Source organism: Hippoglossus stenolepis, chromosome 12, assembly GCF_022539355.2.
Source record: "Hippoglossus stenolepis isolate QCI-W04-F060 chromosome 12, HSTE1.2, whole genome shotgun sequence".
NCBI classification, from domain to species: domain Eukaryota; kingdom Metazoa; phylum Chordata; class Actinopteri; order Pleuronectiformes; family Pleuronectidae; genus Hippoglossus; species Hippoglossus stenolepis.
This window is the reverse complement of record NC_061494.1, coordinates 20,088,721-20,105,757: the sequence shown is the minus strand read 5'-3', so window position 1 is coordinate 20,105,757 and position 17,037 is coordinate 20,088,721. Positions and strand designations below refer to the sequence as shown.

General features: G+C 41.9%; 1 protein-coding gene across 6 annotated transcripts; it reads left to right on the top strand.

Annotated features, from left to right (window-relative positions):
* Window positions 1–1,242: 1,242 nt before the first annotated feature.
* On the top strand, window positions 1,243–13,961 carry LOC118119209 (monocarboxylate transporter 12-B). Of its 6 annotated transcripts, none has more exons than XM_035172953.2 (9): window positions 1,243–1,407; window positions 5,041–5,375; window positions 7,975–8,078; window positions 8,157–8,300; window positions 9,067–9,162; window positions 9,355–9,508; window positions 10,061–10,783; window positions 10,856–11,115; window positions 11,565–13,961. In XM_035172953.2, exons 2-9 carry the CDS (start codon window positions 5,239–5,241, stop codon window positions 11,753–11,755), a joined length of 1,809 nt encoding a protein of 602 aa, XP_035028844.2. In that variant the 5' UTR covers window positions 1,243–1,407; window positions 5,041–5,238; the 3' UTR covers window positions 11,756–13,961. The 6 variants fall into 6 exon arrangements, with proteins under 6 accessions (XP_035028844.2, XP_035028840.2, XP_035028846.2 ...); XM_035172949.2 differs by lacking the exon at window positions 1,243–1,407 and adding an exon at window positions 3,746–3,940; XM_035172952.2 differs by lacking the exon at window positions 1,243–1,407 and adding an exon at window positions 3,953–4,259.
* The last annotated feature ends 3,076 nt before the right edge of the window (window positions 13,962–17,037 follow it).

Sequence of the window (17,037 nt, the reverse complement as noted above, 5' to 3'; positions counted from 1 at the left end):
AGCAGGTTTGACTCGTCACTGGGTGGAATGTTGATAAATCAGATGTAGATGTAGATTCGCCCTGTTTAATAATTCATGAAGCTAATTCATTATTAATATTTCCATACATCAGAGTGGTTAAAAAAAAAACTGTCGAACAGGAGCAACAAGAGATGTCAGACCCAGAAGAAAAGAGGAAATAACTCAGGAGTGAGAGATGATCCGTCGTTGGAGGAAGTTAAGAAGTATACAATTTTATTTTATTGGGGTGTGTGAATATATATATGACCTCTGTGAACTTTTCTAATACTGACCAAAGCCGGTGGTAAATTCCGTCTAAGGCTAAATACCGGCACAAGGCCGATGGTCGACGAACACCTTGAGGGAAAGTTGAGAAGAACTTTGAAGAGAGAGTTAGACTTGGGCCTGGAGGCAGCACATAGCAGAGCCCATTAGTCAGGGGCCTCGTACTGGTTGGGTTCTTGTATTCAAGTGACTAAGGTTGTCTACTATAGTTCAGAAGAGTTTAGTATTTTCTTTTCTCTATTTTTCCATTTTTATCCAGATTTGTTTGGGCAACAATCACGTTAAGCGGCAGGTGAAGATCTTTAATGTTGGGAATGAATTGCTGAATGGATATTGTGAGGGGTTAACATTAAACTCAACAATACGTCATTACAACGTCACTTTTCATCCACTACATGGAGCCCTGGAACTGACCATGATGGAGGAAGTATTCAGATTCTTCACTACACTTTAATACACTGTAGAATATATAGTATTAATATTTAATATCGGTATAATGGGACGAGGGAAATGCACTGAATGTTACATTAGGTAAAAGTGTTATTAGCATCTACAGAGAACCTGTCTAACTCCTGTTAATGCTGCGGTTGTATAGCAAATGGCTGCAGTTCACCAGTCAGTTATTAGAAATGTGTATTTGTTTGGTTTTTGTGCATTAGTTTGTTTGTTTGTTTAAGTTTTGGCACGAATTCAGCTCCACGGTCTGCATCATTAGCGCCACCTACTGGGGGGCCCCTGGTGCACGGACAGGTTGAGATTCAAAGCGAGTTTACGCACAAAACGTGGTGTTGACGTCGTGAAATGGAGGCGCGGACACAAAGTTACACACAAAAAGGCCTCCTGCGCGTGCAGTGTGTTATGTGGTCTACGCGTTACGCAAGGGAACGTGTCTTTTGGGAACAGAGAGTTTCGCCGCGGTGTGACGTCACTCCTCCCCCCCCAGTATCTTAAACTGCAGCTGCAGATGTTTCATGGCAGAGCAGCTCACAGGCAACAGCTGGAGAACTCCCAGTTTCCATTTATCCTTTGTCACCCGGTCGCTGCTGTGGTCGAGCTGCTGCTGCTGCTGCTGGACACCGGAGCCATGAAGCGGTGACACAGGAGGAGGAAGCAGAAGCTGATGTGAGTCAACACTTGTTTTTGTGTTTTTATCTTGTTCGTCTCTTTCTCTTTCTCTCTCTCTCTCTCTCTCTCTCTCCCTCTCTCTTTCTCTCTCTGTCTCTCTCTCTCTCTCTCTCTCTCTCTCTCTCTCTCTCTCCCTGCATTCACAGACTCAGTCTATGTCTCTCACCCTTTGTTTCTTTCTGGATTCTTTTATTTTTGAATGAACAGTAACTGCAGGAGAACACACGCGTGGAAATGTGTGATTTACAACGAATCACAGAATGAATTGTCAAAAATATAAAAACTAAACGTGCCTGCAGAGGACATTCATTGTAAATACTTTACTCGGGAGATTTTTTTTTATTCTTTCTAACTTTAGATCACAAATCCAGTTAAAAAAGTGCAGCGCCAGCTTCAAGAATCTGATTCAGGATTTCCATCTTGTATCAGACTAACTTTACATTAACCATTTTACACCATTATTCACGATTTTCCCAAAACTTTACTTTTGTTTCCATATGTGTTCTTGAAAGATTTACTCATCCTTTCCTCTAAAACGACCAGTTCTGTTTTAATCCACTGTACCAACATTGTTCTAAGTATTTAAAGTGTTTCAGGTAATTAAATCCTACAGTAAATCACAGGTTATTAAATTGTTTCCCACGCAGTCTCTTTCTAACACTGTGGGATGTCCAGTTCCAGTTAATCTCTGTAAACTGGGCTGTTTTCCTGGCTTGGGGCCAGTTTACTTAGCAGCAGAAGGGACCTTCTCTGTCCACAAGCTGTCACACACACATGCAAACTTTACAGCCTGTTAGTTTGTCGAGATAAGCTTTGGATGGAGCAGATGACGAAGCAGAAGCGGCTGCTCAGGAACCTTTGGACTTTGCACAGCAGATTTCTGCAGCACAGACATGACGGTTCTTCGTGTTTAGTTGAGTTTTTGAATCGGTTTTGTCTTTCAAGTTTTCTTTCAAGTTTGTCAGGTTTCTTGTAACCACGGTCTCTGCCCCCTCCAGTCTGCCTATCACCGCTCACGCGCACACTCAGCTTGTTTGCTCAGACGTAGTAGCTTGAATGAGGCAAACAGCCCAGGTGATGTGAAGGCCTTTTCAAATGCAAATCCACGCGGCTTCACGGCTGCTGGTTCGAACCCTCAGGTGTTAGCAACACATTAAAGGGATCAGCGCAGTGAAGGGAGCCGTCACGTGTGGGGTTTTGTTGCGCGTCTACTTCTGCCTCTACGGTAGAATCTAAAAGATAGTTGGAGCAGCAAAAAAGGACAAAAACACTATTTTAGTTAAAGTCTCTCATTTGATAGAAATTTATCTTCATGGCGTATCTGCTCATATGAAATGTCATGTCCTTTTGCTGTAGAATCAAAGGGAAAGTCTGAGAATGGCCCAATATATTCATACAGTAGTCATATTTGAAATTATGAAAAATGTCCATATTATAATTGAGAAGAAACCTCCTGTTTTCAGACTAATTCCACTTCAAAATGATGGTCGGCCACCTCTGAGTGTCACTGACATTATATCAGGAAAGACGGAGCTCGATTTACAAAAAGAAACCTGAAATTTTATTTGTTTAAAACAATTATAACAACATTAGCAAATGTAATAAATCAAAAAATAAATCAAATGTTAAAGAAACAATGGGGGAAAATTAAACCAATTGTTTGGCAACTCTAGATATTCAGTTTTTTATTTTGTATTTCACACAGCCCTGTTTCTTTATCACGGTAAATAATAAAATAAATCCTTAAAAAAAAGTGAAGTAACAATAACAATAAACATTTTCCTTTATTGCACTTTTGATAAAAAAAACGTGCTTTACAAGATACATACAAATATACACATAATAAAAAGTTCTAAAAATACTATTTAAATTTTGAACAACAGTGAGCATAACGACCTAGAGAGAGAGAGTAAAATATATTAGTATATATATTTTTTATGATTATTATCATTCTGTTTTTTCGTACATTATGAAGACATTGGACCATTTTCACAGACTTTCCCTTAAAATGTCTCAGTCATTCTGCAGTAAAAAGTCATGAGGTTTGATATGAAACTAGTCAGAGAAACCATGAAGAGGAATCCACTGGAAATGATTCATAACCTCTCACAGAATATTTTTACTGAGCGTCCAAATATGACTACTTTATGAATACATTCTGCCTTTTTCACCCACTTTCCCTTTAATTGTGCAGTAAAGAGACATGACATTTGATATGAGCAGTTACGCCATGAAGATAAATATATATCTATAATGAGAGACTATAAATAAAATAGTGTTTTTGTCATTTTCTTTGCCGTACCACTTTACCGTAAATGCACAAGTAGACACGCAAAACAAAAGGGGCCAGCTGGCTTCGCTGTGCTTTCACACATGACGGCGCACTTTGCTGCGGTGATCAACATGGGGGGAGCGTTTCCCTCAGGGTCTGACTTACAGATGCAAACAACCAGGATCCAGCAGCGAACCGCCACAGACGCGCTGAACCGGGACCGGCTCCTGGGAACACGGAGCTGACATCTGATCTGGGGTTTGACCGCATTTGTTTTCGTCTTTCAGTCGCTTCAGCCTGTTTAACCACACGAGTAACACCTGGCTGCTTCATCTGCACCACACCTCTGTACCAGCAGCGTGTGGTACCGCAGCTCAGAGCGATGTTTAACTGTTGGGGGCTGGGGCCAAGCTTTTACACAGTTCCAGGCAGGACCGTTGCACCTTTTGTCTGGAGTCACATGTCCAGAGAGAAAGCTGGAAATCTAAAAGTCACACGTGGGCACCAGTGGCGGCTCCTGACCCACTTCCCAGGGGCTGGATTGTTGCGATGGTGGCTAAGGTTTCCTGTTTGATGGGTAAATACATGTCTGCGTGTCGCTCCGCTCTCTGCAACAGAGTCCGGCTATTCACGTCACGTCTGGTGTTGTTGTTGTTCTGAGCACAACATGTTGACGAGACATTTTCCGTGATGTTTTTTAAATGCAGCCTCATAAACTCTGGAATCGAACAAACACTGAGTTTCCTCATGTGCTGATCAGGTCCTGAAAACCAGTGATGAGTGTTTATTAGTTCCAGTGAGAGCAGGTCGGGGTGGAGGAGGAAACAGAAACTCCAGCTCGGTACAAACAAACTGCAGCTTGTGATCTGACCCCCGAGCAGCTGACACCAGAGAAACTCTGTGTTTCCACTGTTCTTCCTCAAAGTCACTCGGGTAACGGTCCTTTGATCTCACTGCTCGTGTCTCTCTGAGCGAGCGAGTGAGAGGGGCGGGGCCTGTGTGTGTTTGTTTGTTTGTGTGCGTGTGTGCTGTCTGGGAGCACACACACACGCACACACACACACACCGCTCCTGGCTTCTCACATGATGGTCCGATACGAGGATGATTTAAACGTCGCTCACGTTCATCTTGTGTAAATTGATTCTGCTCGATTCTGTTGAACTGGGCTCGACGCTGCAGCTGATTGTAATTATAATTGACAAAATGTTTCATTATCATCTTTTCCCCTTGTTTTCTTATGGAGGGCGGCGCCCTATTGTGTCTTTTTGTCTCATAACTACGATTGCAAACTTTTGCTATAATCTGTCTGGGTCAAAAAATCAATATCTGAAAAGGTTGAATTTCTGTGGTTCCTCAGTGACGGAGGAAGAGGAGGAACAGGAAGGACGATGGTTCTTTCAGGTGTCTGCAGATCTTCAACCCGGCCAATGAAAAACGTGCTGTACGTTTAGAGACCAGCAGAGAACATCGAGGAGAGGAGTTCTGACCTCCAGCGCCCCCCTGTGTCTGAGGAAGAGAACACCGATGCCAATCTGCCCTGTGATTGGCTGGAGCGATGGCAGTCAACAAGGAGGAGAAGCCCAAAGAAGGCAGGAGCACCAGTGGCGTCACAACAGCACCAGAAGGCGGCTGGGGTTGGATGATCGTTGCTGGTTGTTTCCTCGCCACCATCTGCATTCGGGCAGTGACCAGGTGATGTTGTCACGTTTTTTAATCCAATGAGTTACGACCAAAACCTGTGGCCAAAGGTATTATGTTTTCGGGTCGTCCAGCCGTCCGTCCCATACTTGTGAACAGGATATCTCAAGAACGCCCTGAAGGAATTTCTTCAAATTTGGTACAAACTTTCAGTTGGACTCACAGATGAACTGATTAGATTTTGGTGATTAAATTGTAAAGCACATTTTGGTCTTGTGATCACAACATCACAGGAAGACCTGCAAAAGCTCTCCTAGGCTCAGAGACCTGATAAGAATTTGGTTATCACAGGTCAAGGTTCGTGACCTCATATAAGTCTGGAGATAACACCTGCACTGGGTGGCGGAGGCTTGCAACAACAGGGCGGTGATTCTACTTTACAGTCCTTTCATATCTTGTGTTTTTTTTCTAAGCCACAAAGCTGAGGTGAGGGAAAGACAAATACAAAGAAGGAACGGGTTCAAACCTTCACACCCTGGACGTCATGGTTTCATAACGTGACCCTTACTCCACTAATCCTGCAGAACGGCCACATTTGATAAAATCCCTGATCTGTTCAATATGAACGAAGACCACGTAAACACATCCGGTATCTAATCATGTTGAGTGGGAGAATATTTCATCTGGAACCTCATTTTCTGGAGACCAGACTCAACTGTTCTTTCATCAAATCTACTAAACAACTAAACTTTAACTCTGCCCAGAGGTCAAGCTTCATGTTCTCAGCTTTTTGAAACCCCTCTGTGTTATTACCTGGCAGGACTCCACTCCCACTCAGCTCAAACCTGTAAGCTGCTAATCAATGTGGTCTTTTTTCCACTGGGGCTTTAAACATTCTGGGGAGAGGTTTCCATGTTTCCTAGTTTGCACAGTCAGACCATCGCCCCCCCAACTCAGCTGACACTTGACACTTAAAAACAAGTGTGCACTTAGCGCAGGGACAACACTTCACCCGCCACTGGAAAGACATAGGGTTGAGGCCCTGAACATTCTTGCCGGAGGGAAGCTGACGAGGGATCATGTTCCTCACACAGCGCCAGCAACATCTTTCATATGGTCGGGGGTGTCTAGACAGAGAACAAAGGGGAGCAGGGAACGGACAGACGGCATCAAACATCCCAAAAAGATCCATGATCTATACCACTTGTCCTTTGAGGATCGCAGGGAGAGCTGGGTGAGGCGACATATAGAGACTACCAACCAAACCCACAACCAGGTTAGAACCCAGAGCCTTCTTCCTGTGAGGCAACGGTGCTAACCACTGCTCCACTGCGCCACCCGAGATGAGAGGAAATTAAATTAAGAGAACAATCATGTAATAAGAGCAATAAAAACCATCCAGCTTCTAATTTGCTGTCATCATTAGATTAAACATTTCTGATACTAACTCTACCTGTGTGTGTGTGTGTGTGTGTGTGTGTGTGTGTGTGTGTGTGTGTGTGTGTGTGTGTGTGTGTGTGTGTGTGTGTGTGTGTGTGTGTGTGTGTGCTACATTTATTTCTGTCTCCAGTCAATAACACAGATCATAAAGTAAAATCACTTTTGTCCGAATGACTATGATTTTAATGTGATCTTATCAATGCACTGACTTAATGGCTTTCTGAAATTCTAAGAGTTGCTGGTTTTACATAACGGGCGATCGGAGTCATAACAAATGGGTCAGGGTGTACAGAGCCCTCAGATTGCGAATATGACTGACGGCCATAAACTGATAAACACCACACCCAACTCCACTTTATTGACTCTGACATGGAACTGACACCTTATATGATCTAAACCCTTTAATAATTATTACACCAGACAAGTCATGACATAACAGTGAAGCAGGATTTGGATAGTTACTTTCTCTCTGACACAAGACAGAGAGTTTAAAGTGATACTGTCTTGATTTACTCTCTCTTACCAAACTCTTATTTGTCCCATTCCAACTGGATAATCTATCCTGGTCTGTGTGATACAAGGTTTTCACTGTTTATTAACCTATCAGGCAATGCTTTGGTTTTATTTTGTAATAATACCATTTCACACATGATGACAAATGATTGGTTAATCTAAATAAACGGTTTAATTCTAATCTTATTGGCTGAAAAAGTTAATGCATGATGACACAGTATTTCTGATGTCACAGTGATGTCATGACGTTGTTGCTACCGTACGATCATAAAGGACGTTTTGATCTACATAAGCTTAAAGTTGTGTCTCTAGTCCAATGGGATCCCTCATGTCAGTTTTGATTTCTTTCGCACTTCTTCATGACATCACTCATCATATGATGGGGTATAATTTAAATCAATATAAACTTCAGATTGTCTCTCTGGCCATATTTTTGTGGAGAGGCATTTTTCTGACCCTATCTTTTGTTGACCTTTGACTGATCAGGTACAAACGTTAATCATCTGCAGAAACCCTCCCAAGTTAAATTCCCACCAAGTTTGGTGGGAATCGGTCCATCTGGTTTTCAAGTTATTTTGTACTCGTACACACAGACACGGGCGATAAACACCCTGTATCAAGAGAACTGTTCTTTATCAATGCTACACTTGCTGCTGTGTTAAAATGGAATAAATCTAACGTTCCCTCTCTCTGTCATCAGATGTGTTTCCATCTTCTTCGTGGAGTTCCAGCTGCACTTCGAGCAGGATTATTCCACCACCGCCTGGATCCACAGTCTGATTGACTGTACCACCATGCTCTGTGGTAAAACATCAGTACACGCAGAAAATAAATAACACTGTAAATAATAAATGATGGAGTTAACTCAAAGTGCGTCTGCAGCTCCTCTGGGTGGTTTCCTCGGGAGCCGAGTGTCCTGCAGAGCGACGGTGATTCTGGGAGGTTTGCTGTCGGCTGCCGGATTCATCCTCAGCTCCTTCGCTTCCAGTCTGGAATATCTCTACACTTCCCTGGGGATCCTCACAGGTACGCAAGCAGATCATGACACACGGGCACTTTATCAATATCTGGTCTTGGTAAATCCATTTCAATCAGGAGAAACTTCAGTTGAGAAATTAACAAAATGTATAACCATGCACAATAAGAGAAGAAAGAGATGAGAGACCCCTGGTGACGTCATGTCATCAAGGTCGAAAGGCTTCTTTAATCCTCCACAGGAGAATCATGCATCACATCTTATTAATGTAGTTTAAATAATGAAGGAAAAGAATAGTCGTACGATTTAACAGATTCAAACATGTCAGACACATATTCCTGATTTGTTTTTATGATAACAGTTTAACACTGGGTGTAGCTACAGGTTTATGAATGCAGATAATGCAGTGTCCCGCCTCTTTTGCCCTCACATGGACCGTTTACCTGCAGCAAACAAACCCTGCTCAAATGTGATTGCAGATTTACTGTCGTCTGTTGTTGACATGATTTAAATCATTACATTGAGAGTTTTGAATGTTTATTTTGTGTTGAATTGCCCATTAAAACTTCCCCACAGTGCTACTACAGGATCACATTTTACAGAATTATTCTTGTTGGGGTCTGACTCTCTTCCCAGAAGTTCAGCACTTAATGTCTCATTTCATTAAAGCAAGCCCCTCTGGCTCAGAACAAGCTGTAGTTGATGATACTTAATCTTCCTGTGTCGCATCCTGTTTACAACCAACTTCTGCTCAGATTTGGCAACATTTGGCAAGTTTTTGACAAACTGGAAAACTTTCTTATTCATCCTCTGCAGGTCTTGGCTTTGCTCTCAGCTACACACCAGCCATAGCGATGGTTGGGAGGTACTTCAATGAGAGGAAAGCTCTGGCCTATGGCATCGCCCAGTCCGGTACTTACATCTTCGCTTACCTGTTGCTTTCTTCTCTCGTCATTTATACTTCACTCTTCTGTCTCATCTCCTCTACTCTATCATCCTCTTTCACTTTTCTCTACTCTGCCTATTAAGTTCCTCTTCGGTTCTCCTCTTTTCGACTCTTCTTGTTGTTTCATCCCATCAAATCCATTCTCACCTCATCTTCAGGTAGCGGCATCGGGACCTTCATCCTGGCTCCTGTCGTCCAGCTGCTCATTGAGCAATACTCCTGGAGAGGAGCTCTGCTCATCCTGGGAGGATTTGTTTCCAACCTGTGTGTTGTTGGAGCTCTGATGAAGCCGCTGGAGCCAAAAGGTGAAGGGTAAGTCCTCAGATCCAAGGAAAAGATAAGTCTTCTAGAGAAGACTTGTTTCAGTGTGTTCTAGAGCTGCAACTGCAGATTCATTGTTGATTTGTTAATCACTTGATTTATGATGATTCTTTTCATCCGTTGAAAGGTCACAGATGTATTAATATGCTCTTCACAAGTGCCCAGAGCAAAGATGTGCAAATGTCCAACAAAGGAGGTTCCCAAGCTAAAACTGATGACTACAGGACGTCTCTGTTCCTGGATTAGAAATAGTCTAGTACGACGACAGCTTGTTTTCATGTGTCTGTGACAGGAACAGCCAGGTTGTGCCTCAGTCTGTATGGACGCACATATCTTTGGAACAAAATATCTCCAGAATGCCTTGAGGGAATATCTTCAAATTTGGTGCAAACGTCCACTGTTGGTGTCTAAGGTCACAGGGACCTTGCAAAATCTATAACTTTCTAATCATTAATATAAAGCATATCCACCAAAACTATTCACATCAATTATTTTGATCTAATTCAATGTATTTTCTAATATTTTCTTCTCATCCATCTACAGGAAATCCGAGAAGTTGACTAACTCAGAGCACGACTGCCTGACAACAGTGCTGGACACGAAAGACACTGAAAAAGTTCCAGCTGACTGCAGCCAGGGGGAGCCAAAGCAGCTGGAAATAAGCAACTTGAAGGAAACTCGAGGGCTGCTCATCTCCAACGGAGCGTTTAAAAACATCAGACTGGAAAACGACAAACTGTCTGAGAGGAACATAGCCCTGCTCTCAGGTCAAACAGAAATAAAGATAGCTGAGTGCATTTTATTCAGCAACAAGCTAACGGAGACGGTGCTCGGGGAGATCAAACGCTCGGATGCCAAATTAGCAAACGGAAGCACGATTGAGGACATGAAGTTAATTGAATCCATGATCTTGAGCGGTAAAGCTGACAAGACAGATTTGAAGACAGAAGACCCAGGACTCACTGAAACCAAACCGGACGCCGTCAGCCCTCCTCCTGCGTTAGTGAACACGAACCCTTCATCCAGAAGTCGGTGTTTTTGCCTCGAGTCCACCGAGGAGTTTGGATTCCTTGTGAGGCCCGACTTCCTGATTCTGTCGGTGTCCTTCCTGTTTTTGGCGTACGGCTGCAGCGCTCCAGTGGTTTACCTGGTCCCATACGCCCTCAGTGTGGGGGTGGACCACAAGCACGCCGCCTTCCTCATGTCCATATTTGGAGTCAGTGGCATTGTGGGGAACATCACCTTCGGATGGGTCACGGACAGGAAGTACGTGCCTTCTGTGTTTGTGTGTTTGTGATAAATACTGATTAGGATACTGATAGATTTCCTTTGTTCCAGGTGTCTGAAGAAGTATCGCATGCTGAGCTTCATGGTGGCGCTCGGCTTGGAGGGCCTCTGCTGCATGTTCGCCCCCCTCCTGCGCTCCTTCTCGCTCCTCGTCTCGTTTGCCGTGCTCTACGGATACTTTGACGGAGCGTACGTGGCGCTCATCCCAGTGGTGACCTCTGACATCGTGGGCTCCACCCATCTCACCTCCGGCCTGGGTGTGGTCTACTTCCTGCACGCTATCCCTTACCTGATCAGCCCGCCGATAGGAGGTAAGAGGTCATTGAATTATTACAACTGCTGCTGTGACCTGGAAGATTTTAGTGGGTATCAATGGCAAACATTAATTATTGAGTAGCGTTATTGACAAACCACAAAACTGAGATCAGCATTAAGATTATTATGGTTTTTCTTTCTCAAAATCTGTTCCCTGGCATCTTTGATTTTAAAAATGATAAAATGTTATTTTGGGCTGCAGCTCGGAAGCACCTGCAACGACCCCAGATTTCTTTCGTTTAGTCCAATCAATGGTGTTAAATCTGACCTGTAGAAATAATTGTAGGAATGTAGAAATAAATATATAAACATTATAATTGAGAAATAGATGAATAAATGCAGTAAAACAAAAATAGCCTTTTTCATCCCAAACTGTATTTCTTTATGTATTTCTTTATCTATTCATACTTATGTTCCTTCATCCCTCCTGTGTGTCTGTCTGCAGGTTGGTTGGTCGACAGGACCGGCGACTATGCAGCGACCTTCCTCCTCAGCGGCGCTTGCTTCATGCTCAGCTCCGCGGTCCTAATCTCCACCATGTTAGTCCGACGCTGCCGCAGGTCCAAGTGTAGCTCAGCTGCTCATTTAGATCCGAATCGTTGTGCTTCTGTTGCCGCTCAGCAGGGAATCATATGATGCACCTCACCTCTGCTGGACCGCGGGTTTACAAAGACAAAACAGTCGTGGTGCTATTTTGATGTGCATCGTCTGTCGCTGATGTGTTTGGGGCATTGGAACCGAGACCTCAGGTTCAGTAAGAACAGTTCCCAGAAGAACCAAAGAGGAACAACCTCAGCCCCGTTTTAAAGAAACTGCTTTTTGTTGTGACTGTGACACACAAGGATCAGGTTATTTTGTATCTTTGTTGTTCAATGTGGATTTTCTGTCCTGTGAAGAAAAAGGGCTTTCTCATGTCATACGAGCCAAATTCTGCAAACTTCAAAAAAACTCTCCGGCCTTAGTGAGAGTTTCAATAATGTGAAGACGCACAAACTGTTCTCACCAATTTCATATAGATTATACATTTTATTTAAACTTTTGATTATAAAGAGTTGCTTATCTACTCAAATGATAATATCGATCATTGTATCAAGAAAACATTTTGAAAAACTCATCAAAACACTGCAGAGAAACTTTCTGGTGTGAAAGAATTTGAGTGAATCAATGTGAAAACAAAATATAATGTCCATACCTGACATTGCACGGCATATAGTAATAAAATGAAATTGTCCTTGAGCCGACAAGCCTATAGAGGGTGCAGGACAAATCCAACTTAAAAAATCGTGTTGGTGAAAAATGCACACTTTCATTTAACTTAATTTTAACTTGAATTTTAAATGTATCTTCAATTTGAAGTGGATTTTTTATGTTAACCTTGCCTGTGATGTGCCTTAAATCTCCGTACATTAACGCCATTACGCACAAATACACATATCGAAACATATCAGACGAAGTAAACGTGCTGATGTTTGTGGATCAGGACGATGTCGTCTCCCTCAGGCCGACACATCATCGTGTAAACTTGTGTTTTCAAGCTTGGGAACACATGACAACCTGTGACTGTAACGCACAACCATATATTCCTGACAGTACTACTTACAAACCTGTGGGGAAGAAATCTGTTGGGAAATAACCAGTGAAACTAGAGGAGTTTTCAGGGAGGAGAAGGGAGTCGGACTTCCCTGACACTTGAGAGGTGGACTAAAGGCTGAACTGCTGCTTGTATTCAGCCGTTTCTGATAAACCTGTAAGATCAATGCTTAAAAGGTAGTTTTGTGTACTTTGAATTAGATGAAAAATATTCCTGGGAAATAATGGCACCTGTGAAAAAAGAAAATATAAAATGTGAACCTCTGCTTTAGATCACGACACTTATACTGTGTGTAAATATAATGTTCATGCAATAACTTTCTGTGGGGTTTGTCATGAATAGAAAATTCCATATATCCATGTTAATGTTTAAAATGTATGTAATTATATTGATTTGTTGGAATGAGGAATAGGATCATAGCTGTGGAGTCAGTCGGTTACATGATGTGGAAGCTATTGAAAGAAATGTATGATTTTTTTATTATAATATTCAAGCAAATTATTCCTTCTGATTCTTTCTATTTTGTTCGATTGTGTTGTTTGCTGTTCTTCTGTTTCTCTATAGTTCTGTTCAAATTGATCTGTTCTGTTCTATTCCACTGCACCTGCTAGCCACTAGGGGGCAGTAGACTCGTGTTTGATCATCTCACACATAAAAAAAAAACTTCTCTCTTCAAATCAAATGTTGAAACAGAGGAAAAGTACTAGACTGTGAGAAAGTGTCAATGCTGGGAGAGAAAAACTGGGTTTAACAAGAAGGAAAGAAGAAATAAAATGTGTGTGAGCAGATTGTTGTCTTTAGATCTAATGATAAATAATATACAAGATGTTGTTGATGTAGTGATACTGAAACTTTTAATTGAACTAAGATCATTTCTTGTGATTACACTTTCAAAATGACGATACAAACAAAGTGAAAGTGCAGAAAAAGTAGTTTGTGTCATTAATAATTGTGGCGCCAGAAATCTCGTTGGAGCAGACACTGACTGGAAGGTAGATTTCCCTTTTGACTTACTGCTACACCCACGTGTTTGTGTTTGTGGTGTGTGTGTGTGTGTGCGTGTAAGACTATGAAGTGTGTGTTCACCAAAGAGAACATCCCGTTCTCTGAGTGTCGGCCCCCACACGGGGAGCCCTGCATTGTTCCGCTGCTGCAGTAGCATCCTCACATGTGACATGCATGTGTGCGTTTGTAACATTACACAGTGTGTTTGGATTTATTTGATCAGTGTCCTAAAACCTACCATCTCTACTGTTTTGTGTTTGTGCTTCTTTGAAACAGCTTATGTTTGCTTTGATTATTTTAGAAATGAGTCATTTACACCACAACAGTTTGTGCGTCAATAAGATAAAAAAAAAAACGCTTCAGTTCCTCAAATAGCTCTTTTCAATAAGGTGCTTGTGTAAAATATGAGTTCCTTAGATTAGTCTTAGATTAACATGAAACTAGAATGTGATATCTACCTTTCAGTGAGAGAGACATTCTGTGAAGGTGTTTTTTTATTGTTATTCTTGTCAGATGTTATTTGACAAACCTGTTTTGGCCTCACAGAGCTGCAGTGGATGATATAATGTGAGAAAGGATTAGTAATAGTGAGTAAATAATAAGTGGAGCTTCTCAGAATGCTGGTGAAGTGAGATGCGTTCAGTAATGCTCATTGTGAAAGTGAGAAATCTGATTAGGTGGTTCTGTTTCCTGTTTACCTTAAATCAAGATGAGGAAAAGGAAAAGAAAATTACAAAGTATCAATCACTTTTTTCATAAGTGACCACCTGTTTTAGCTCAAAATGTAAAATGCATCATATTTTACAAGTTTTTCATTTGTTTTATTGGTAGAATCTTAATTTGTAGATGAACCAGTAAATATCAGTGTCAGATAAATACAATGACGATACTTAAGTACACTACAGATACCTCAAACCACATATTGCACAGAACAAATATTTAGTTATATAATGTATAATAGAGAATATTGTTGCCGTCAAACACCTGACTCCCAATATGGCTGCCAAAGGTGTGTTACATCATCTGAAACCCTCCCCCGGGCAGCTGCGATGTGCGTGCCTCTGTGTGTGTCTGTTTGTGTGTGTTTGTGCAGACAGAAGTTTCCACTGTGTAGGTGGATGCGTGGGAGGCAGGCGGAGGAGGGGTTTCCTCTGAGGTTGGCATCCCCGAACACAGAAAGAATATGAAAAGGACTTCCCCTGTTTCTGTGATGACACGAAACACACATTAAAACCCTTTGTTTTTCTGTTTGTTCACTTTTGATTCAACATCAAAGAAGAGGAGGAAAGTTCTGTAGGTGCTTATCTCCGTCCCAGACTTGATCAGATTCTTCATCTACTCTTCATCGTCTTTGTCTCCATCTTTTCATCCGTCTCTTTCTGATTGTTCACTCCACACATAAAACAATTAGAGGCCGACTCATTTACATGTTTATGATGCAGATTAAAACGCTGATATCAAAGAGTAGAAACTTTTCTGATATTGATTTATAAGCTGATCGTCTATCTAATAAAATTGGTAATAATTCAAACACTCATGACAAAGAAATGTAAGCTGGATGTTTTTTTAGGTTTAACCATAAACATCTATAAATAAAAACAAAACATAAATACGATAAATAAATCTTTTCTACCTCGTTTGTTCTGTAAAATAAAATCCCTTATGTTAATAAATAGGCTTTGTGAAGGAGCACAACAAATAGGAGATCAAGGCCTAGTGGAAAATATGGGTTTTATTCACCCAAATTATTTACACAATTTAAGAAACAAGGGTAACAAAACAAAGCAAAAGTGATAAATTTACAAACAGCTCTAGAGTTTTAACGTGGGTCGACTAAACAGAACTTAACAGACTCACTGCTCCTCAGACAACGTGACACCATCTTATCTCTTGACTGCAGGTTGATGTAGTCCACGCTGGCCAGTCCATAGCTTATTGCAGGGGAGAAAAGACAGTTCTCTGTGGCACAGATGAAGGAGGCTCCTGAGAACACCCCCTTCAGCCTGCAGCAGAATGGTGCAGTCCAATCATTCCTCCTCTTCTTAAACTGTGGTGTTGCAGCAGCTCAGCCTTCGCCAGGTTGTTGAGAGGATGTTGGACGACACGACAGGATAGTAATTAACAGTGTGATAAAGCAAGTGTTTTAATGGTAAATAGAAAACATCATCACCTTTAAGGTGCAGTGGCCGTCACAGGCTTTAATAACAATTCATGTATACAGTCTTTGTCTGTATAACCAGCGTATATACACACACAGCAGCCACCTGGGTTCTCTCTCAGGCGATAGTCTGATCCACAGGGGGGAGCCAATGTGACCCTGGAGGACTGAATATACAGTAAACACCATGAGGGAGAGTGTCCTGTTCATCTGTTTGTCTGGAGGCACAGATCAATAATCAATGATCAGGAGATATTCACATCTACTGTCGATCACAGCCACAGAAACATTCACACTTTTTAAACAAGCACATTCACTATTAACGATCTGAAATGAACTCGTCGTTGATACATTAACATTATACTGAAAAAATGTAAAAATCTTAAAATACAAATCATACGATAGGTTTTCATTCTGATTTCTTCATTTCAAATTCTTTTGCTCGTTAAGACACAGGCGGTGTTGAAGTACAGAACTGCACTACTGAAAAAGTATCTTACACACACACACACACACACACACACACACACACACACACACAGGAGCGGGACACCTGCGTTGTTGGTTTACACTAGATTCACTTGCTGATAAACTTTTGTCAAGCTGCAGCCAGGTGCATAATGCCACCGTGTGTATGTGTGTGTGTGTGTGTGTGTGTGTGTGTGTGTGTGTGTGTGTGTGTGTGTGTGTGTGTATGTGTGTGACCACATCACTCGTGTATGTCTTTTGCGGGATTACAAACACACTCTGAGACACAAGACACTCCTGAGGAAGCTCAGATGAAAAGGACGTGTGTCGACACTTCCACTAACTCGTATCTAGCTTGTTTCAGTTGTCGTGTTTGGTCTAAAACTACAGGTGTGAATCACCAACTGAACAACACTGTTTATTATGTATGAGTGAAATAAAGAGTTTCTAGTATGTTCATAGTGCAGCAAAGTCTTTGTTTACATGAGGTGGATTTTGTTTGGTCTGATAAGAACTTGATAAAATAACAGAAACCAGCTTTGAGGAAAAAATTGAGGTGTACTTTGACTTTTTAGTTTGGTCGATGTCCCGTCCGCTAACATGGAGGAGGTGGAGTTTCTGACCTATACTGCTGCCGGCCACCAGGTGGTGATTGAGACACTTTTGGGATCAGTCCCGTTGTCCATCATCTTCACC

Excerpts from the sequence above, each read along its gene's own strand:
- LOC118119209 (XM_035172953.2), top strand. The coding sequence starts at position 5,239 with ATGGCAGTCAACAAGGAGGAGAAGCCCAAAGAAGGCAGGAGCACCAGT. Across the intron at positions 8,301-9,066 it reads TTCCCTGGGGATCCTCACAG|GTCTTGGCTTTGCTCTCAGC; the intron begins GTACGCAAGCAG and ends CATCCTCTGCAG. Across the intron at positions 10,784-10,855 it reads GGATGGGTCACGGACAGGAA|GTGTCTGAAGAAGTATCGCA; the intron begins GTACGTGCCTTC and ends CCTTTGTTCCAG.